At 34.2% G+C, this 25,214-nt stretch overlaps 1 protein-coding gene across 1 annotated transcript; it reads right to left on the bottom strand.

Moving 5' to 3' along the window:
• Positions 1-1,662: 1,662 nt before the first annotated feature.
• On the bottom strand, positions 1,663-2,462 carry LOC132279253 (protein GLUTAMINE DUMPER 3-like). The gene has a single exon (XM_059781185.1). The coding sequence runs from the start codon at positions 2,375-2,377 to the stop codon at positions 1,913-1,915; it is 465 nt and encodes a 154-aa protein (XP_059637168.1). The 5' UTR covers positions 2,378-2,462; the 3' UTR covers positions 1,663-1,912.
• Positions 2,463-25,214: the final 22,752 nt, after the last annotated feature.

Genomic DNA, 25,214 nt, shown 5'->3' with positions numbered 1-25,214 from the left:
TGGACTTGATATTAATGTTTAAAAACTTTAATGGCCGTACAAGGTTCTCTTATTTATTTATTTATTTTATTTAGAAAATAAATAAGAAATGATTGTGCAGTACAAGAGCTTTCGTTGCCTGCGCATAGCAAATCTCTTCACTTCTTGTGCGATTAGATTTGTTGTTTAATCTGAATCTAAATTATATTGTAACACTATTGAATTGAGATATTTCACAATTGGGGACTCATTATTGATGTTTGTTTTTTCTTTGTTGTTTTAGGGTTAGAATTTGAGTAGTAACACCCCATCGATCCAACTGATTATGCTTAACTCTATTTTCGATTAAAATTAAAGTATATGTTACGTTAGCGTGTTGTCTTTAAAGTATCAACTTAATTTTAAATTAATTTAGTACCATTACATAAAATTTTAAATCCGTAGAAAGCATAATGAGCAGTTAGCTTCCTTCAATTATTGTTGCTTTTTACATAATTTTTAAAATAATCCCACTAGTGGAGCTTCCAACAACTTAGATAGATGACACCAACGTGCACTACCAAGAACAAGAAATTTTAAATAAAAGTAAAGGCGTCAAAATAAAGGAAATGAGTGTATGTGTCGTACGTGTGTATATGTATATACCACTCAGCGCGACAATGCTTGTCTTTGTGTACCACTTGTGAGATATTGATCGATGTGTGCCCAAACAAAGAGAATTCCTATAAAGGATAAAACTGTCAAATTTCACCACAAATTTGTTTCGTTTCCTAGTTAGGTCTCAAAACTTCTACCATACTCATTACTCAAATGGCTTTTTGCCTTTAAAGTTGCTAACATTATTGATTATTAATAAATAAGATGTTCATAGAATGACAATTGCCAAATATGCCATTTCAATTCGTTTGTTTTTAAATATTGTTATATGAACGACTCATTGTTTAAATGATATAACCTTCACACTTTTAAAGAAGACATAACCTTCATAGTTTTAAATAAGAAGAGGAGCAGTTAGAACTTCAACGTGAATAATGTGTGTGCGTACTTGAATTGTTAACAAAAAAATGAAAAGGGGTTAAAAAAAAAAAAAAAATTAGAATCCTATAGCTATCCCATTACAAGGGTCATACTTAAACACGATCTTTGAATATACATAACTACACTGAATTTTGTAAATAATATGTTAGAACACGAATTATTACTATTTCAACACTATTACTTCGGGATAAAAGTAAATAGTTAAGACTATATTTTAATTTTGTTAAAACCTTCTATGGTATAGTGGCAGTGCATAACATCCGACTTATCAATGTGGTTGGATCTAATGCCGTAACGGAACAAAACTGATCCGACTTATCAATGGGGTCGGATCTAGCGTTGTAACCTCACGAAACTTTACGGCAGAGGATCACAAACAGTACAGTACAGCATATAGTTAAACATATATTTAATTACTGCTGTACTACATTTGCTAGCACCGCTTCTTCTCGCCGCATAAGAGACATAACCGTGGATGCCTTACACGTGTACTTCTTCATCTGACTGAGTGTCAAACTCAATGCTGATGATGCATCTTCATTTTCAAGCTGGTCTTGGATTTACCAAAACCAACCCAGTCAAAATTTTGGGCAATCGGACCTTAATTTTCTTCCTAGTACACAAATACAGAAGAAATTCACAAAATTGTGAGTAAGAACAGCTAAATTTCCATTTCATTCTCCGAAAACAATTTACATTTCCGCAACTTGGAATTAAAAAAAACAAAAAAAAAATGGAAAGAAAGAAAAATGAAAAAAAATCTACCCTACAAAAGCCCACCCGAATCACGGTTAAAAGCCCACTAAGCAACACCTGCAATACGATCTCTGGAGAACCAAACTAATCATAAAGTGATGATAACTTGGGGGGAAAAGAGAGAGGAAGAAGAAACAAATCAAGGGACCTGATCTGAGGTCTCACGGTTCACCATGTTCCTTTCTTGTACCGGATCATCACTCCCCTGTTTCGGCTTTTCGGACTCTTCCTCTGTTTTTTCGCCGCTACTACTGTTACTTCCGAAAGAAGATGCTCTGCTCGAAATGGGTGTGGCCAAGAAGGTTGGCTTTGCTTGTCCCGCCATTATCACCAGAATTTTCTCTTCCCACACCGGCTGGGGTTTCACCTTCTCATCGGAATTGGTTTCGCCGGTCTCAAGGTCCGGATCAGCGCTGCCATCGCCGTTTCCGTTCTCGAGGTAGCCGGACAGCTTCCAGTAAGAGCAGGCGAGGATCAAGAGAGCGAACGCTATGAGACCCAACATGGCCGCCAGGCCGCCGAAGAGGTAGGGGACCGGCGAGTGCCAGGCCGAGTGTTGCACCGGTGTCGGTACCGGCGAGTTAAAAGCCTCGGTGGTCGTCATTTTTATTTCTAGATTAGGAATGTTTAAAAAACAGAAAGGGAGAAAGAAACAGGAAAGAAGACGAGAGATGGTGGAGTAGACTGTAAAGTTCAGCTGCTACTTATAGAGAGAAAAGATGAGAAAATTTTTCTGTTTTTTTTTTTTTTAATCTTTTAATTTAAGCCGTCATAGTGGGGTCCACCTCAACACTTTGTTTAAATCTGGGTATACAGTAAAAACGCACATAGGAGGAGCACAAGGGTAGGGTAATGTAATGATTTATATAGTGACGATATAATCAGTGGGTCCCACATTAACTTGTGGGACACTCTCTCCTTAACTTTTTCTGTGCTCCATGTATTAGGACAAGAGTTTCTATTATACCAGAAATTAGTAGGTAATCAACAACGATAGACCAATTAAATCAAAATATTTGTTCAGTTTATTTATTTATTATTTTTTAAATATTTTATTATTCTCATTAGTTCACTTTCCATCCATTGTTATGTTGTTGGAGATTCAAAATGAGTTGTTTTCATGTGTGTTAGTTTTCGATCTCTTGAAAAAATAATTAATAATCGCAGTTTTTTTTTATTGCTTGAATTACAATAGATCGCTTTCAATCCATTATCCAAAAATTTGGTAGTTTAATTTCTTGTGAAAGTTGGCAAAACCTTGTTTTGGAAATTGTTACCTGAAATGGAGATTATAATTAGTGTGTGATTTGGATTTATAAGAATAATTTTTTATTTTTTAAAATTTGATAACTAAAAATCTGTACAAAAATTTATTTGTGCCAGAAAAACAAACAACCATGTTTGTTTGGACCTTCTCTCTCTCTCTCTCTCTCTCTCTCTCTCTCTATATATATATATATATATTTCAGAATGGATCTTCTACATGATGAGGGTGCATCAGGTATCATGCACATCATAATGGCATATCCTCTGAAGCTCCTCAACTGAAACATAGTTATTTGTGCCAGAAAAACAATCTTTAAAGAGCTTCAGAAAAGATAGACGACCGGACATAAATTATTAATAGTAGATAGTTCTAATCTATTCTCACTTGATCTTATAAAAATGTATTATTAATTATTAAAAATAATATATTAATATATTACAAATAAATTTTAACTTGGTCATTTTTTATTAAAATAGTCTAAGAAAAATTTACGTATTAAATGAATTAAGCTCATTTAATAATTTCTTAACAAATTTTGTTTCAAACACTAATTTTGCACTGCTCATGATAGAATTATTCTACACGTTTCTTCTAAATTTTAAAAAAATATTGCTTAGTTTTAAAATTATTGATATGCAAACAAAAAATTAAATAAAATTAATATAATATTAATTATTTACTTACGTGTTAACTTAGGGATTAATCCCGTACTAGTAGTCTCAAAACCATGTACGGAGTAATAGTTTTTATTGAAATGAACTTTTTCATTTGGCAAGGCCGCAAGTTTTGGGCTTTCACTCGAGCTACAAATGAACTTCACGTGACATGTACTTTTATGGGGGCTTTATTTGCTTTTGCTTTGAAGTTACACACACTTTTACAGTTTCAAAATACATTATTTCACTGACAAAATAGTAGAAAAAAGGTCCGTTCTAGAATCTAAATACCTTTTTTCTATATTTGAAATTTAGTAAAATATAAAATTAATTTAGTTAATGCATCCAAAGGAATATGCTCTACAACCTTAGATTTACATTTAGATTTAGGTGTGTACGTCACTTTGCCTTCGTCCATAATTTACAGCCACGATATCAGTCACGACATAAGGAATTTTAACAAACAATTATCTATATATATATATAATATATATTAGTAAATTCGATCCATTCATGAATCAATAAATAATATATGCCATATGTATAAAAAACAAAAAAAATTATATATATATATATATATATATATATATAGACTGTATCTATGTGTGTGGCAAGAATCAGGTGGTTTAATCATAAAAGCATTCACAAGAAAAGTGGTTGAAGAGTGGGACCCATAAAGCTTTAGCCTGGCATCCCATAAATCATATGACCACTCCCATTTATACCATATTTTTAGTTTAGCAAACTACGCAAAGCAGAGTTTGCAAGCACCAGAAACCAAACTCTATCCACTTCCTCTCTCTCTCCGCTTAAGGTCTGGTATGGTTTTTTGCTAGTTACAGTCACGGAGTGCGTGGGACCTACCCCTGCAACATGTTCCCAGATGGTGTTGATATGGGGTCCCACCTACCCAAAGTGCACTAATTTGTCAGCTTCCACCACCCGACGTACACGCCAAGGACATGAGGATATTCCTTTCCATGTCATACGTACAAACATGATACTACTGTTGCAATTACTTTTACCAATTTTAATTTGTTGAAATAAAGTGATACTACCATTGCATAAATATATATACATATATATAAAAGATTGTTAAATTGGTAATTTTAGAATAATTAAAAATAAAAAGGTGAACTTTTAATTTGAAACAGAAATAGTATATGTTATTAAACTCATAATAACCAATTAAATTTAAATGAAGAAACTATATATAATTGCTTACATTTGATAGCTAGTAAAGTTGCTATATATCATAAGTAAACAAACAACATACATACAGATCTTAAAATAAAACATACTTGTTTGAATTCACTATTAATTTATTTGATGAGTTCGATCTTCACTAAATAAAATGGAATCATTAGCATATATTCATGTATAATCGATCAACTTTGTTTCAGATGCATGAATTGAGTTATGTCCTTTCATATTCATTCCCTCACATTACCATGAATGTAAACTGATTAATTAATAATACATAAGGACGGAATCAAACAGTTTTTAATAAATCAATCACAAGGATAACTTTAAAAAATGGCTTCATTCGAATAATTACCTAAAATTTACGTGACATCTCCACTTATATTATGTATATTAAACGCAATGTCATCCACAATTAAACAATATTTACTTTTGCCAAAGTGGGATTACCACCACTTTAATTTGATTGTTTTTTGTTATTTTTGGCTGCTTAACTATTTGAAAATGAAGTGGGTTACCACCACCATTACAATTGCTTTTTGGTTGATCTTATTTTCCAAACAGCTTTATCTTTGTTTTCAAATATTGTTATTATAAAAATTGATTAAATAAATATCTCCCAAAGCTTTAAAGAAGAGAATAGGATCATTATCTTGATACTTATATTTGTTTTAGTAGATTACACTTGTCCTATAGATATAGGTACATATATAATAGAAGATATGGTGGATATATATATATAGGGCATTTGAGTGGGAATGGCAGTGAGGTACCATGGTAGGGATTGAGGCTACTTGTTTTTTCCTTCACTTTAATGAAAGCCTACATCTCTACTGGTAATCTAAGAACAAGAGAAGGGCCACCTATTTCGATTGATTGGGATAATGTTGGAATATGTTGGCACAACTCATAATGTGTAACAAAGAAAGAAAGAAAAAGATGAGCACATGTTCTCTCTGGTGGATATATATTTTGTGTCTTTTTATTATATGCTTTCAGACAACATTAATTCGTTTCTTATAGTGTAATTATGAAGTGCATGCATGTGAATGCAGAATAGGTTGGTGAAATATTAAAGAGGGTGGTTATTTTTATTTATAAATGGCTTGAAGTTACTCGAGTTTTTGCCATTTGAAACAAAAAGATGCCCTCACTATTGTCAATGTTAGTGCACCCAAATTAAACACTTGCTTTGTATATCTATTGATGTAATTTTCAAAATTATTAGAGAAATTTTTTTTTTTTTTTTTTATAAAAAATAAAAAATAAAAATTTGAAGCTAAAGAAATGATGCAATTATCCACATAACAAAAAATGTGTATGTCTATTGGTTCATTTTTCTTCAAGATGGTAATTAAAAAGAGCAATGATAGGGAATCTGACACTCAGATACAGACTAAATTTATGTACGTAAGGGATGACGTCATGATGACATTAATATATTTAATGACGTCACACTCACATAAATCAGTCGAATACATCTGACTTTAAAAGTACTTATCTTATTCAAGGGAAGTTCACTCGGCAACACTATGAGAAACACTTCAACAATATGTAACAGTTGTAGGTATTTGTTTTCTGGATCAAATATATATATTTCAAATTATTATTTTTTTTTTAAAAAAAAAAAAAATTGAAGTTAAAGAAATGATGGAATTATCCACATAAAAAAAAAAAGTGTAAGTCTATTGGTTCATTTTTCTTCAAAGATGGTAATTAAAAAGAGTAATGATAGGGAATCTGACACTGACACATCCAACTAAATTTATGTGCGTAAGGTATGACGTCATGATGACATCAATATATTTAATGACGTCACACTCACATAAATCAGTCGAATACATCCGACTTTCAAAGTACTTATCTTATTCAAGGGAAGTTCACTCGGCAACATTATGAAAAACACTTCAACAATATGTAACAGTTGTAGGTGTTTGTTTTCTTGATCGAATATATATAAATGGGAATATCACTAAACAATGTGAGGAATACAAAAGAAAGGATTGAGCGAGAAAAAATCAGTCCAACTTTGGGGATTGAAGCGGAGGTAGAAAAGAACGATTACTAGAATCTGGCGGAGACCGACCATAGATCCTGAGCTCATGATCTACTCCTTTGTTCTGGCCTTCTCTATTCCTTCAGCCTCCTTTTTTTAGCCCTAGATCACTAGCCTTTTACCCATTCGGCCCATGGATAAAGTGACTCAAGGCCTATGTCCCTATGTGGGTCATGATGCCCTAATTTCGACTTTTCCGGACCTGTTGCCAGGTCGACGTATATTTTTTACACCCTTTAGTGCCTATACTGCCAAAAGCAGGTGTGGCCCTCATTGAGTGTGGTTTGGCCTATTAGAGGGTGATGTAAGGGTCTCTGCACTTATTCCAAGCCGCCTTTTCGCTTTTCCCTAAGTTAGGCCTGCTATCGCAAGACTCGAAGCTAATCTTCCATCCTCTTTTTCAAAAATCCCTTAAGCATTCCCAATGGCTCTAAAGAGTCCTACCACTACTCTTCATTGTTAGATCCATCAATCGGCGATTGACCTGGTCGGATCGAGGTTCTAGGTCTATCGGTTAATAGATTGTGGCTTGGTCGGATCAAGGTTCTAGGTCTATCGGTTAATAGATTGTGGCTTGGTCGGATCAAGGTTCTAGGTTTATCGATTGACAGTTAGTGGCTTGGTCGGATCGAGGTTTTAGGCCCATCGATTGACAGTTTGTAGCGTGGTTGGATCGAGGTCTAGGCGCCTTGATCGACAGTGTGTGGTCTGTCGGATTGAGGTTCTAGGCCCATCGATTAATAGTCTGTGGCTTGGTCGGATCGAGATTCTAGGCCATCGATCGACAGTTTGGGGTTTGGTCAGATCGAGGTTCTTGGCTCATCAATTGACAGTCTGGGGCTTAGTTAGATCGAGGTTCTTGGCTTATCGATCGACAGTCTGGTCGGATCGAGGTTTTAGGCCTATCGATTAACCGTATGTAGCTTGGTTGGATTGAGGTTTTAGATCCGCTGATAGACAGTTTTCAAGTTTCTCATCATGGGCCTATCGACTGGCTGTTAATGTTTTTGCTCAATTGGCTATATATCGACACAGTGTTGACCACTTTTGCCTTATTCTTACTTTCTTTTAAAGCTGGCACCTTTGACTTTTAATGACGTGGCATAACTTATATCCACAAGTGTCATATAACATATTTATATTAACGATACAATTCTCATGTAGTATTGCGTAATATTGTCACTTACATATTTATATAATTATTATATTATTATTAAAAATTATTGCATTAACGATTTAAAATTATTGTGTTGTGCCTTAGTTACGTGACTCCTGTTGAACGGCGAAAATGACACATGATAGGATCGTGATTCACTGATTCATGACAAAAGCAACTCATTAATCCTCTCTCTGTGTGTGAACGCGCGGTCAATTGGTCGCTAATTTAATTTGATATGACATGCTTAGGTATGTAGATTGCATGCAGTTAAAAACTAGTTTACGTAATTAAGCAGGACTATCATTGTCATTGTGGAGAACAAGAACAAGCAATAAAGAGATAAAACTTAGTCTCCGTGCCTTGATAAAATTGTTGATAATTAATGTTAAAAATTCCACGCAGATGATTTGTCTTTTGTTCATGGTGATGCATATAACAAGCTTCTTAGAGGTGCCAATGAATGATGATAATACACACGCACGCACGCACACACACGCACACACACACACATATATATACATATTTAATGAGGAGCTGACATGTATCCAATCTAATTTGAGAATATCTGTTTCGCAATGCTGTCAAAATTTTCATTATGAAGTTGGAGGTACCTAGTTGCTTATCTACTCTCTCTCTCTAAAGCAAATAAACATACTTTTAAAGTAAGTTGGATTCTTATGCTTTGTTTGCTTGTAGTTCTAGGTGACCTCATTAAGCAATCAAACAAATAATGATAGATGATCAGAAACTCGAGTCTCCCAACTTGGATTTTGGATGATGAATATTCTTTCCCGGCCCTAGCTAGTTCAACATGGAGTTTGGGTAATTATAATTAAGCATCATTGGACCAAACGAAAAATATGATATATTTCCAAAGAAGAGAAAAGACCTTAGTTAGGACACTCAAAATATCAACAGCGAGGCTCAAGTATCTTCCATGGATGCTATGGAAAACGATAGGAGAAGATAAAATCAGCACCATGTTAAATTTATATATAGGTGAATGAATAATATTTTGTCTATATTCTGAAAAATTAAGTTTCTTTTTTTAGCATGGGTGTTTCTAGAATATCACTCAACTTATAATTCAATTGGTATAATCTTCCCCCCTTCAAAACAGAGAGGGATCGAGTCTCACAGTTAACATTTGTTAATGGAGTATTTTTATTTATTTATAAATTATGGTTTTTGTTTGCGATGTGACCTGTATTTGCAAAAACTTAATAGTTTAGAGTAGATTTTTTGCATTTTATCCCATATAATATTATAGCATTTTCATTATATTTTGAAAATCTAACAACAATTTTTTTGTCTTTTTTTTCCGAAGGTGAGTAGAAACCAGGCATCCCAATGACTACTGATTGAACCCCTGCCTCCCCTTCGAGGGGAGTAGAAGTTGTTCCGGGTCATTTGGTTTTTGGTGTATAATAGCAATTGACATTACAAATCTTTTTGAATAATTTATTTTTTCTTTTACCAATTTAATAGTTTAGAGATTTTTGTTTGCAAAATGGTGATAGGTTATAAAAGTTTTTTTTTTTTTTAAAGTTATATCTTAAAATAAATTGATGGTTCGTAGAGCATTTTCAAGTCCTTATCTTGGGTCAATTATTAGTTCGTTGCCCCCTAAAGCAACAAACGTCAAGCATTTGAAATTGTTGGAAAAACCCGGTTTAGTTTCCCTTCACGAGAACCTAGCATGAAGATTAAGCGTAGAGAACCAGAACACTTATGGAGTATATAATACACCATATACCTACGTGTCCATTATTGCAGACCACGAAAGTCAATGTATATTGACATAGAAAGTGGTATACGTTGGAGATAATGTTCACCTTTTTCTACGAGTAGTGTTTGGAAATTAAGAAAATGTTTAATGGTACAATATATTGTCTTAATCAGAATAAGTTTTAGCGTGATTCTTACTAAGGCCACTTGGTTATGTTGGTGTGGCTCCCACTCCCACTCCCCTTATTTTCGTCGTCAAGAATCATATTAAGCATTTTCTGTCAACCTAACTGACATGTCCAAATCGACTGTAAAATTAAAGAGATTTCTGGCTTCACATGGCAATGCCATTTCATATATCATTTCATATATTGACTCCATGACGTCGAGGTCTATGTAATAATAATGTAAGTACCTTCATCATGTCACCTTAGGCCAGTACTTCTTAGTTGCGTTTGGAACCGAAATTTGATGGTGAATATGAGATGTTCCAGAAAATTTTATACCATGGTCAACCAATAAAAAATAAAAAAATCATTGCGTTATTATTTAAGCAGTACAAGTCTTTCTTTGCCCTCATTGCTAAGTAGTTTCTAATTGAAAGTTATAAATTTTTTTAATAAATGATATATTTAAAAATTCGTTCTCTATCACTATCACTATCACTGTAATAAAAAAAAATTAAAAATTACACTTTTAAAAAATTAAATCCAGAAACACTTTCATACTAATTATAATGACTAAAAAATAAAAATAAAAATATTATGAAGCGTCAACACGTGTAATTGGTTCAATAAATCACACAGGAGGGACAGTAGCGTCCCTAGCCGTCCTCTTACATAATTGTATAACAATGCATGAAAATGGAATATTTCGATAGATATTTGTAGTGATACTTCAATTTAAAAGTTCTCAAAAATTAAGAAATAAAATATTGTAAGTGTTAATGTTTTTACTTGGTCATTAATTTTTGCAAACATCCTTGTAATTTGGATTTTCATAGGTTTACATAATAAAGAGACCAGATAGTTTTTATTTTGTGTTGTCGTTGTTTTGCGGCTGTGTGTGTGTGTGAGAGAGAGAGAGAAAGAGAGAGAGAGAGATTTGATAGAAAGTTGTGGAGGATGAGTCAGTAATCAGCATATATCTGGTAGTGATTGAAAAGAAACGAAGGGAATTTTGGTTCCAAGTGGGTAGACACGTGATTGTGACTTGTCCATCCAGTTTATATGGTGCGCACCACCACCACCACCACCACCACTTAGGCCCGCCACACCCAGCTCCTGCCCGGGTCGCCCTTAAATTCCAGGCCTCAATGCATCAATTAATGCACCTAAAACTTTTCAATTGAACCGAGTAGTTGCACCCTATTTTGTATTACTTACTGTTTGTTTATTTATTGTTTTTTTTTTTTGCGCAAATTACCCTTTAATCATTCATATTGACCAATCTTGTTCATGAAAATTCCAAAATTACCATCCTCACGTTAGAGTCCGGGACAGCTCCGAGTAGATTCTTCCATCATTTGCAGACACCAAATGAGATAAACAAAGATAACAATTGCAGACACCAAATGAGGATGCGGTTGCATAGATGACGTTTGGAGTTCATGAAATCAAACTGGGTTTCGTTGCTTGGAGCTCAAAGCTCTCATATGTTTTGCATGGACATTTGCAGTTCTCTGGAGAGAAGTGTACAGAACGAACTCACCAATAACAATGGAGCTCTTGCTCGTCGCCGGTTGGGTTGATGAAATTCTCCGGTCACTTGGTCGCTTCTTGCTCGTCGACAGTTGCCGGGTCCAATGGAGTTTACACTTCTGGGTTTCAGTAGCCAAAGCTTCGAAATGGGGTCGTCTGTTAGAGTTCGGAACTGATGCTGCTTTTTGGGCTTGCCGACGTATGTAGTGGAGCTTTGGAGCTCGCCGGCAATGGTGGTCACTGTTCTGTGCTTTTTGCAATCTTCAATGGAAGGGATATGCATGCTTCGGCTTGGTTCCTGTCTTCAAGAGAGACTAAAATGTTGCAAATCAGTCTTATATGCTTCGGCTCGCCGGAAATGGTGTCAACCAGGGATAGCATTCTCTGTATGTATTAGGAGGGCAATTTTGAAATTTTTATAAACGAAATTGGTCAAAATAGATGATTAGAAAGCAGGTAATTTACACCAGAGCAAATAGTTCAAGATTTTGTGCACCAAAAATATAACAAGGGATTTTTTTTGTACCTTTTAAATTTAAGAGGACAATATTTTTCGCATTTACCCATCAAAAAATTCAAACATTCACGACACGTCATATTAACAATGACAATCAATTGATTTTTTTTAATTTTTTTTTATAATTCTAAGAGATAAAGTTTAACAATTGATTTTTTTATTTTTTTTATAGTTCTAAGAGATAAAGTTTAACAAAAATTTTTGTTAGTATTAATAAAAAAAACAAAATAGCAATTACATATTTATCTGAATCGAATGTCACATAATCAAGTTTATTGAAGCTATTGGGTTCATCATTAAACCAGAGCCTTGAGCTGACATGGAAAGCACAGAATACATATATGGCATTATATAGTGATTGGTTGGTGATAGATAGTACATGAACGTCATGACATCGTATTCTTTTCCTTTTCAGTATGATGACTAAGGTTTACGTGGACAAGAGGACCACCATTGCCATTATAATTAGCTTATGGGTTTGGGTTTGGGTTTGGGTTTGGGTTTGCTCAAGATATAGGACTTGGTGCAAGGTTCAACCTTAAAATGATCTTCCTAAACTCATTTGTAACTTCTAATAACCAAGTCGACCAGTACGGGACATTTCGGAATTATTTGGATGTATTTGGACATTCTAGGATTGATCGGTTCCATGGGAATTGAAAGTTAATTGTGGCTTAATTTTATGTTCGAGGCAGAATATTGGCTTCTCTTGCGACCGATCGTCCTTCTCTTGCGACAGATCGTAGCTACTATTTATGTATTGGTCAATTTTGTGATTCGAACTTGCAACAATCATAACTTATTCATTTCAAATTTAAATAGAGTTATTCTTGAATCCAATTTGAAGGTTTTGAGTCAGATTTTCAATAATACCAATCTGATTTTAAAATTCCCATCTTACTGAGAGATATTTACGTTTTAGTGAGACAATGTCGGGAAATCTTTGAACCGGGAATGGCTGATTGTGGGAAACCATGTCTAAGTTCCTTAGAACCCCTTGGAATGTTACCAAATGATTAAAATAGATTGAATGGATCTCATTTGACTGGGTTAATGTCAACTTATTTGATTCCTTGTGTAAAATAACTATTTTACCCCTAGTGAGCCCTCATGTTCAGATAAGGATCCGGACCTATTTTCTTCACCCGTGAATGACTCGGATCATCTGGGGTCGGGTCGTTACATAAGTATCTTGTTATTGGGTTGGTATTGGTTAGAGATGATCTTTTTATCGATTCTTTGTTGGGTTGTAAAAGAGAGGACTAGCTCGTGAATTTAACCTAATTTAACCTACATTTTGATGATTTTAGGCTCTAGACAGTTTCGGCCACATAATTGAATATTTCGTTCATCGTAGTTTGGTCTTCATCATTCATTCTTTCTAGTCTATTTCTGTGTAGATATTATTATTTTATTTTCTAGATTTTTATGGGTTATGGATTTGGATTTAGGGGTCCTTGATTTACGGGAATCCGGAATTGTATCAATTGAGGTTTTATGAATTTAAGGTTTTATTTAATGCTAATATTCCTTCCATTTTTTTTATTTATTGAAAAATGATTCTTGCACCGAATAGTTGTAGTGAATTGCTAGACCTACTCTTTTAATTGGTCAATTATACAACAAATAAGAAAGTGGAGCTCTCCATTTAGTTGTATTTGATATAAATAACCAATTAAAAATTATTTGGTTAGGTAATTAACTGTAAATGTTCGGTGTGAGTATCACTCTACTTTTATTTATTTCATTATTGCATCTTCTATTCTATACTTGTTTATTACCAAGTGTTTGATATCTCTTAATTTTTATGTATAAGGCTGACTAACTTATACGTAGAAATCGGAGTTGTCACAAAAACAATTATAAATAAATAAAAATCATTTACTTAAAAAGTTAGATTCTCGAAAAGGAACACTTTTATTGAGACTGAGAGAATATTTATTTATGTTATTGAAAATTTTCACTAATCAAATATATTTTGTGCATTAATTGTGGCACATAATAAATTATAAGCATATTCTATTATATATGTGTGTGTGCGTGCGCGCGCGCGTTTGGGGGGGGGGGGGGGGGGGGGGTTGTCCACATGCAATGATATTTTAGATTGAAAACAATGTATACACACTTGTTTGGCGTGAAAAGGAAGCCCAAATCCTATGGCTTATCAAGGAAGCTTTCATTCTGTAGCGTATTGAGGAAGCCTTCTATTGGAGCCTATAAAAGGCCATGTTCTCTGCTACTTTGTATGTGTGCTTAATAAAAGCTTTTCACTTCCTCTTTCTTATATTCTCTCTCTCTAAACTCTCACTCAATATTATTCTCTATATATATATATATACACTCACACATATATTTATTATACGTTATCAGCACGGGCTCTATTCATTTGAGATTTGAAGAAGAAACTTTCTCTCCCTATTTCTATCCCAACTATATATCTATTTTGTGATATTAGTTTTGATAGATTGTTGGGTTGGTTTGCTTTATCAAAGAAAATAGTAGTTCTAATTCCAAGGGTAAGAAAATTTGAATTATGGATTATTATTCATAAAATAAATTTGTTCACTTAAATGATATATGTGCTCACACTATGGTCAGTTCTACCACCATTATTATTTAATGATCTATTAATTATGGTCGATCTTACCACCTTTATTATTTAATGATTTATGACCAGTTTTACCACCTTTATTGTTTAATAATTTATTCACTATCGCTGGTTTACCACATTTGTTATTTAAATAATTCATATAATGTTATTATTTCATTTAATGCCATTTTATTTATTTATATAGTATTCTAAATTATATTTTTATATTGTTACATCTAGTTATTCTGAAAATGTCAAACTTAACAAAGTTGGAATTCGTGACTTTGGATATTTTTGGCAAAAATTATTTATCTTGGATTCTGAATGCTCAGATCCATTTAGATGCCATGGGCCTTAAAAACATAATTAAAGAAGAGAATGATGCATCATTACAAGTTAAAGCGAAGACCATGATTTTCCTTCGGTGCCATATTAGTGAGGAGCTAAAAACTGAATATCTCACTGAAAGAGATCCACTATGTTTATGGAACAATTTGAAAGAGAGATATGATCATCAAAAAATAGTTATCCTCCCAAAGGCTCGGGTTGGTTGGCAGCAACTGTAGTTGCAAGATTTTAAAACTGTGACTGAATATAACTCTGCCCTATTTAAAATCAGCTCTATATTGAAATTATGTGGTAATACCATTACTGATGAACTTTTGCTGAAAAAAACATTCACCACATTTCACGCCTCGAATGTGCTCTGACAACAACAATATCGAGAGCGTAGATTTAAAAAATATTCATAGCTGATATCATGTTTACTTGTGGCAGAAAAAAATAATGAGCTTTTATTAAGAAACCATCAGTCTCGTCCAACTGGATCGATACCGATCCCTGAAACTTATGTTGCCTCATCCCGTGGACGTGGACGTGAATGTGGTCGTGGTGGTAGAAATGGCTATAATAATGAATATGGTCGTGGTAAAAATAACTACCACAATAATGAATATGGTCGTGGTAGAAATCATTCTTATTACCGTGAAGGATATCAATCCTCACATTTTCGCAATCAGAAATCCACACCATATTCCTAAAAGAGAGATCATAATGAAATAAAACAAGTAAAAGAGAAGGATGTGGCTTAACCTCCCAAGGCAAATAATAATACTTGTTATCGGTGTGGAATGACAGCGTATTGACAAAACATTTGTCGTACACCTAAGCATCTGGTTGAACTTTACCAAGCCTCAATGAAAGAAAAGGGGAAACAAAAGGAAATGAATTTCATTAATCATGATGAGCCAGTTGACATTACAAATCTGGATGTATTAGATTTTTTTGAGGACCGTGATGGAAAGATAGACTTCCTGATTAGTGATGGAAATGTCCACACCAATTAATCCTATTTTCTTTTCATGTTATGTCTATTATGCTTTTGTTTTCCTTGTATTAAAGTTTTTATCTTCTAGTTTGTATTAAAGTTTCTTTTATTATAAATGTTTCTTTTCTGATAAAGAAATTTGTATGAATAGGAATGGATCTGACTAGTTCCAAAATAAATGGTAAAGACATATTTCTTACAGATAGTGGAATACATACAATCCTTCGAGATCAAAAATATTTTTCTTACCTAACTCTGACAGACTCCAGTGTCAGTACAATATTAGGTCCCACCAACTTGATTGAAGGCTCCGGACGAGCCAACAACATTTTACCACATGATCTCGAAGAAATCTGTTGAGATTTAAAGACTTGCGTCGTAATGGGTATCATATTGAGACCGTAAATGAAAGAAATGTGGAATATCTTTACATTACTTTTATTACCTCATGCAAGAAGCAGATATTAGAAAAACTCCCTGTTTTCTCTTCTTGGTTATACTATACAACCATTAGGACAATTGAGTCCAATGTTGTGATACATAAAAAATCTTGTGACTCAAAACTTTTTATGCTTTGCATGATCGACTTGCTCACCCGGAGAATACAATGATGCGTCGAATTGTTGAAAATTCACATGGACACCCACTAAAGGATCAAAAAATCATCTTACCAAATAATCATCTATGTACCGCCTACTCACAAGGTAAGTTGATTATCAAACCATCCCCTTCAAATGTCATTGTTGAATCTCCCCCATTTATATAACGAATTCATGGGGATATAGGTAGGCCAATTCATCCACCCAGTGGACCATTTCGTTATTTTATGGTCTTAATTGATGCCTCAACACGATGGTTATATGTTTGTCTATTTTCTACTCATAATGTTGCATTTGTTAGATTTCTTGCTCAAATAATCAAATTACGAGCACACTTTCTTGATTACCTAATTAAGACAATCTGTCTTGATAATGCCGCTAAATTTTGTTCTCAAGCTTTTGATGATTATTGCATGTCAGTTGGAATTAATGTTAAACATCCTGTTACATACACTCATACTCAAAATGGTATGGCCGAATCTTTTATTAAAAGACTTTAGTTAATTGGTCGTCCTTTGCTTATGCGAACAAAATTACCTGTTTCTGCTTGGGGTCATGCCATATTACATGCTGCATCATTAGTTGGTATACGACCAACCGCTTATCATAAGTACTCACCATTGCAACTTATTTTCGGTCAACAACCAAATATCTCGCACATACGAGTTTTTGGTTGTGTTGTATATGTTCCAATTACACCACCACAATGCACTAAAATGGGTCCTCGACGTAGACTTGGAATTTATGTTGGTTTTGATTCTCCATCTATTATTAGATATCTTGAACCCCTGACAGGTGATGTCTTTAAAATATGATTTGCTGAATGTCATTTTGATGAGACTGTTTTCCCACCATTATGGGGAGAAAAGGCACAGCAGCAACGTGATCTTACTTGGAATGACCTGGAATTGTCTCATTTTGATTCTCGTACAAATCAATGTGAACGAGAAGTTCAGAGGATCATTCACTTGCAAAATGTTGTAAATCAATTATCTGATGTATTTGCTGATACAAAGAAAGTGATAAAATCACATATACCAGCTGCAAATATTCCAGCACGAATTGCTATCCCTAAGGGACCTACTGTCAATAGTGCAACAAATGCGTCTAAAACACGCCTAAAGCGTGGCAGACCAATCGGTGCAAAATATATTGTCCCTTGTAAGAGGAAACCACAAATAAAAGTTGGAACTCCTGAGAGACCACAAAAGGAGCAATAGATATTATTGATCAATCTAAGATAATAACCTTTGACAAGGCAGAGGCTCTTAATGAGTCTCAAGTACCTTAAAATGATGAAATAATAAATATTGATAAGGCAAAAGCAACAAATAATGATATGGCCCTTGAAGAGACACATGCTCTTGATGAGACAAAGATACTTGAAAATGATGAGATCTCACTAAATTATGAAACGAGATGGAATAAAAATGAAATTGTTGTCAACAACATATTCTCATATGTCGTTGCTCTTGACATTGATAATGAGGATCCGGAATCTCAAAACGTCGAAGAATGTCGACGAAAAAATGATTAGCTAAAATGGAAAGAAACGTTACAAACAGAGCTAAATTCATTAGCTAAACATGAAATTTTGGGGCCAGTAGTCCGACACCTGAGGGTGTTAATTCTGTTAGGTACAAATGGATGTTTGTACAAAAGCGTAATGAGAAAAATAAAATCGTGAGATACAAAGCTCGACTGGTAGTTTAAGGTTTCTCACAAAGACCTGGTTATAGCATATTTATATGGATAGATGCACCCACATTTAGATTCATAATACATTTACATTTAGATTCATACTCCCCTATGATAAATGCACCCACATTTAGATTCATAATACATTTGGCAGTCATAGAAAGATTGCATATGTATCTAATGAACATAGTTACAGCATATTTATATGGATCACTAAATAATCATATTTATATGAAAATCGCAAAAGGATTTAAAATGCCTGAAATAAAACCACGTAATATGTGCTCGATAAAATTACAGCGATCCTTATATGGATTGAAGTAATTTAGATGAATGTGGTACAATCTCCTTAGTGATTACTTACTCAAAGAAGGATATATGAACAATCATATTTATCCATGCATTTTTATTAACAAATCAGAATCTGCTTTTGTTATTATTGCAGTATATGTTGATGATCTAAATCTTGTGGGAACATTAGACGAGATCGAAAAAACGACCACTTATTTAAAGAAAGAATTCAAAATGAAAGATCTCGGAAAGACAAAATTCTGCCTTGGGCTACAGGTTGAACATTTTTTGAGCGATATTTTCATCCATCAATCAACATATACAGAAAAGATTCTGAAACGTTTTCATATAGATAAAGCATATCCATTAAGTTTTCCAATGGTTGTCCGATCACTTGAGATCAAGAAAGATTTTTTTCGTCCTCGAGAGGATGATGAAGAACTCCTTGGTCCTGAAGTGCCCTATCTTAGTGCGATTAGTGCTCTTTTGTATCTTGCAAATTGCACAAGACCTGACGTAATTTTTTCAGTCAGTTTATTAATAAGGTACAGTTCTACACCAACCTGCAGACATTGGAATAGAATCAAACACATATTGCGATATCTTCGTGGCACAACTGATATGGGATTGTTTTATTCAAAAGCACCAAATTCTCAATTAATTGAATATGCAGATGCTGGTTATCTCTCTGACCCACATAAAGCTTATTCACAAACAGAATATGTGTTTATCTGTGGCGGCACTGCTATATCATGGCGATCTTTGAAACAGACAATGATTGCAACTTTTTCAAATCATTCTGAGATACTCGTAATTCATAAAGCAAGCAGGGAATGCTTTTGGTTGAGATCAATGATCCAATATATTTGAACAACATGTGATCTCTCATCAAAAAAAGAAAGTCCAACAGTATTATATGAAGATAATGCGGCATGCATTGCACAGATGAAAGAAGGGTATATTAAAAATGACAAAACCAAGCACATCTCACCAAAATTCTTTTATGCACATGAACTCTAGAAAAAGGGTGATATTGATATTCAGAAGATATGTTCATGGGAAAATTTAGCAAATCTATTCACTAAAACGCTTCCAACGACAACATTCAAGAAGCTAGTACACAATTTTGAAATGCGTCAACTAAAGGATCTTCATAGTTAAACTAATGAGGAGGAACAATTGATCAAAGAGATATTGGCATGCTGTACTCTTTTTCCTTTGTCCAGGTTTTATCCCACTAGTTTTCTTAGCAAGGTTTTAATGAGACAGTTTTAATCTATGCAATACTATTTTCAGATACACAAGAATACTGTACTTTTTTTCTTTCGTTAGATTTTCATCCCACTAGGTTTTTCTTAGCAAGGTTTTAATGAGGCATATTCTTAGTGTAGTGCAGTGGACCCCAAAGGGGAGTGTTACATATATATATGTGTGTGGGGGGGGGGGGGGGGTGGTCCACATGCAATGATATTTTAGATTAAAAACAATGTATACACACTTGTTTGGCGTGAAAAGGAAGCCCAAATCTTATAACTTATCAAGGAAGCTTTCATTCTGTAGCATATTGAGGAAGCCTCATATTGGAGCCTATAAAAGGCCATGTTCTCTGCTGCTTTGTATGTGTGCTTAATAAAAGCTTTTCACTTCCTCTTTCTTATATTCTCTCTCTCTAAACTCTCACTCAATATTATTCTCTCTCTATATAGGTATACACTCACACATATATTTATTACACGTTATCAGCACGAGCTTTATCCATCTGAGATTTGAAGAAAAAGCTTTCTCTCCCTCTTTCTATCCCAACTATATATCTATTTTGTGATATTCGTTTTGATAGATTGTTGGGTTGATTTGATTTATAGAATAAAATAGTAGTTCTGATTCTAAAGGGTAAGAAAATTTTAATTATGGATTGTTGTTTATAAAATAAATTTATTCACTTAAATGATATATGTGCTCACATTATGATCGGTTCTACCACCTTTATTATTTAATGATCTACTAATTATGATCGGTCTTACCACCTTTATTATTTAATGATTTATGACCGATTTTACCGCCTTTATTGTTTAATAATTTATTCACTATGACTGGTTTTACCACATTTGTTATTTAAATAATTCATATTTTGTTATTATTTCATTTAATGCCATTTGTTATTTAAATAAAATCCCCTTCATGTGTTCATATTAGTTTAACCAAGGTCTCAGTTATGTTTTTCCTTTTTTAAGAGGTAGGACTTGCAGCTTCTTGCAACTCTTTAGTTTTTACTTTTTTAATATTTGTAAGAAATTTGGTCTCTAGGGTTTGTTTGGTTATCATGAAATTGATAGAAAGGAAAAGAAAAGGAAAATATTTAACCTTTTAGGAGTTTGGTTAGCGTGACAAAGAAAATTTTCAGGAAAGTAATTTTTTTGCAACTGCTTAATTTTCCTCAAAATTTCTTTTCCTTTTCTTTACTTTCTTTCACTTTTACCTTTCATCAAAAATTACTATATAACCAAACAGATCCTAGAGAAAAGTTTTTAATATTTTTTTCGCTTTAAATTGTAGTGTTGGCAATTTTATAAATTATAATTCGAGCGTGTGTTCTTTTTTTGCATCTCTTCTCTTTTTGGTATTTTTTCTCTAAATAATAATTTATCTTCTTTTTTTTAATTTTATTCTCTGTATCTATACTATTAACAAAAGTATAAAGATTCAAATAAAAATAGATTAAGAATACAATCACAAAAGTGCATCTTAAATAAAAAGAACAGAGAATATAAAAACAAAAGTAAAAGAGTCTTGTATAGTTTAAAGGGTTAATTTCACCTAGACCCCCTAAGGTTGGCGCATATTTCACCTAGATGGAGATTTGGGACCACTTAGACCCCAATTTGTTTTTTGGACCCTGACACAAGGGAATTGACCCATTTACCCTTAAATTTTTAATACAATTTAATACCAAAAAATTTATAATTTTAAAAGGCAAAATTACCCCTGACATTGTACACCTAATGACATTGTACACAAAAAAACCCAAAATAGGCGAACCAAACGGCAAACACAAACCTACACTCTCCTCTGCATCTAACACCCTCAATCGTCTCTGCATCTAACACCCAACACCCTTATCTCCGAACCAAACCTAGCCTCCGTCGTCGTTCCATCTCGCCATCTACCTTAATGATGTAGCTTCCGCCCGTACGAGGAGGTTTTGCCGCTTTTCTAAAATCTCAGTGATTCTCCTACAGAGGTCGCCCGTACGAGAGATCCTCTTTGCCGAAGCTCCTGAGTAGATTCTTGTGACCATTTTTAAAGGCGAAACCAAGTAATTCAATGTGGTAGATCAAACCCTAATTTTCAGAGGCCATTCATTGAAGAACCTTAATTTCAGGTACGATCCTAATCAAACCCTATGTTTCTGTCCCGCTGTTCCCTTCTTATATTGTAGATACTATTTAGAGAGAGAAGAGAGAGAGAAAGGGGTCTTGTCATGGCAGCTTCCTGCTCATGTCTCTGCAAAAAACAGCAGATAGTCACTGAATTCGAGTTAAGTGTGTTTACAATTTACTGGGACTTCAATGTCTCACCATTTCGATTCTTTTCTATATATATATATATATATATATATATATATATATATTTGATTTTTTTTTTTTTTTGTCTTGTGAGTTCTCTGATTCTGCATTTCATTTCATTTTTGTTGTGTGTTATTCAAGTTTGAAATGGCATATGACATATTGCATGATGTTGATGAGGTGATAGAAGTAGTGGTGAGGCAAGAAGAGAATGTTAGTGAAGAGGTCAGTGAAGAAGAAAATGTCGGTGAAGAGATGAGTGGAGAAGAGAACTGTGCGAGTGATGTTGGTGGATCTGAGTATAGTTTTGTGATAGTGATGATGAAGATTGGACTGGTGTTCATGAAGGAGTTGAGAATTTGGGAGATCATAATCTTTAAAACATTGGCTTGGAAAATGAAATTCCAGATGTGAGCAGTGATGGGTTATCTTATTACAGTGACAATCAAGATTTGACCGGAGAAAGTGAGGATGAAATAGAGAGTAATGTAACGAAAGGGAAAGGAAAAAAGCAAACAAGGACCGTGGATTATTTATATAAATCATTGAAGGGGAAGTTGTTCAAATATGCTGAAGGGGGAAAAATTGAATTTGAGAAGGGCCATATTTTTTATGACATCTGCCATTTCAGAGAGGTTTTGGTGGAGTATTCAGTCCAAAAAGGTTTTAACCTTGCTAGGGAAAAAAATGAGACCGGTAGAATTACTTGTCACTGTGCCAACCAAGGCTGCAGTTGGAGAATTCATGCAACTATATTGGCTGATCAGTTGACATATAAGGTGAAGTCTGTAGGCCCAGAGCGCACTTGCATCAGAATAAGTAAGCTCAAGAGTGTGACTGCACATTTTATAGCAAAACAGCTTATGGAGAAGTTTAAAAGGAATCCTGAAATTAGTGTCAAAGATGTGAAAGAAGAAGTTAGAGAAAAATTTCTTGCAATTGTAAGTACTAGTGCTTGTTGGAGGGCTAAAAATGTAGCAAGAGATCAAATTCTAGGGAACCATTCTACTTCATGTAAAAAGCTGTGGAAATATGCAGCTGAGGTAGTTAAAACTAATCCTGGGAGTTTAATTTTTATAAAACCAAGTATAGATGACCCTCCCAAGTTCAAGAGACTTATTTTTATCATTTGCAGCATGTCAAAATGGTTTTATTAATGGTTGCAGACCATTTATTGGTATTGATGGTTGTTTTTTGAAGGGGCCATTTGGGGGTATTTTGATGAGTGCAATAGGACTTGATGGGAATAATGGATTATATCCATTTGCAGTAGCTGTAGTTCAGTCTGAAACTAAAGACAGTTGGAAATGGTTTCTGGATCACTTGCATAAATTCCTAGGTGATACAATAACAACTAATATACCATGGACTTTTATGTCAAATGGTCAAAAGGGCATTTTAACTGCTCTCTCTGAAATTTTTCCGCAAGCAATAACTAGGAGATGTTGCAGGCATATATATGCTAACTTTAGGACACGGTGGCCAGGTGTGAAGTACAAGAAACTATTCTGGGAAGCTGTAAATGCATATAATGAAGAAGATTTCAAAATTGCAATGAGGCAGATTGAGTCAATTAGTCAGGATGCCTTAATTTGGTTGATGGGGCATCCTTTGGAGACATGGACAAGACACAAATTTGATGATAGGGTGAAATGTGACTATGTCACCAATAATTATGTGGAGTCATTTAATTCTTGGCTTGGGAATGTTAGAGCAAAACCAATCACTGCTGTTTTTGAATGTATAAGAACAAAGGTGATGTCCAAATTCAACAAAAAGTTTCGAAGGACAGCAGATTGGACAACAAAAATTAAGAAAAGATTAAACTCAAATATATCCAAAGCTGGTACATGTGAATTGATATGGCCCGCTGAAGGTGTGTATGAGGTAACTGATAATGCAAAACTGAAGAGTTATATTGTTATGCTTGGGGAGAGGACTTGTTGTTGTAGGGAATGGCAAGTGAGTGGAGTTCCTTGTATGCATACATATGCAGCCATTACTACCACAAGGGTGGATATTGAGAAGTTATGTTCAGATTTCTACAACAAGGATACATATACAAAGACTTTCACTCCTTTCATCCACCCCATGCACGATGAAAGTATGTGGACTGAGGTTGACAAACCTGAATTGGATCCTGATCGGTTGGTCAATTAAACATCAACCTTTGCAATAGCACGAATCATTGTAAAATAGGGCTATTGGTCGGGTAAGTCGAACCACTGGGACTGCGCTAATCTATGGCAACCTAAGTGTCTAGAGTTATTTTAGAATGATGAAGGGTTTATAGAGGTTTTGTTAGATGTCACTTAAGCTAGGAAATTAAAAGTGTATAAAACAATAAATTGCAAGAATTCAAGGGAGTGAAGTACAAGTAAAGAAGGCTAGGGAAATGAATCCACCTCCATCCCTATACACATGCTAGGTTAAGATTAATTTAAGGGAAAAACAACATATATGATAGTCATGATACATAACAATACTAGGTTGCTATAATATCCTCAAGAAGTTCATTTAAATAGAAAGGCAAGAATAAACCATCAAAGGTTCACATGATCAACTACCTAAACTAAAATGTAGCTTAGAACATGCTTACTAAGTCAAGGATTATCAAGCCCTAATTTAAATGGTGAATGCACATAAAGCTAAGAATCAAGTATAGACCATCAAAGGGAAACCCTAAGCCATGAACTATCTAGGTTCTCCAACTCCATGCCATTAAAACCATTCCATGATCTAACTTCCATTGTCACCATGGAAGTGCAAGCAATATGATTAAGAAAAGTAACCATCCAAGATAAGATGAATAACTCACAATAATCATTTATAAACATTCAACATTCATTACAACAAAAATGAGGCTCTTGATCATGGAAAGACTATCAAAAATACATTGTAATCCCCAAAAATAAACTATACTAACACATGCTTACAAGGGAGGGGTTTCATCACCTCCTTAGATGAGGTTTAGTTGCCCATTGGTAAGCTAGAAGAAGGAAGAAGCATCATCCTCATCTCCATTTTCGTGCACCCTCTTTGGAGCTTGAAGAACAACCTCTTTGCTCTCTTCTCTCTCCTCTAATC

This window comes from Cornus florida, unplaced genomic scaffold (genome assembly GCF_030987335.1).
Source record: "Cornus florida cultivar Cherokee Brave unplaced genomic scaffold, ASM3098733v1 CherokeeBrave_3.0.0_Hap2_Chr10, whole genome shotgun sequence".
NCBI lineage: Eukaryota > Viridiplantae > Streptophyta > Magnoliopsida > Cornales > Cornaceae > Cornus > Cornus florida.
The sequence above is the reverse complement of the archived record's forward strand: the minus strand, read 5'-3'. Positions and strand labels throughout refer to the sequence as shown.

Bases quoted from the DNA above. Each gene is read 5' to 3' on its own strand.
- LOC132279253 (XM_059781185.1), bottom strand. From the start codon at position 2,377: ATGACGACCACCGAGGCTTTTAACTCGCCGGTACCGACACCGGTGCAA.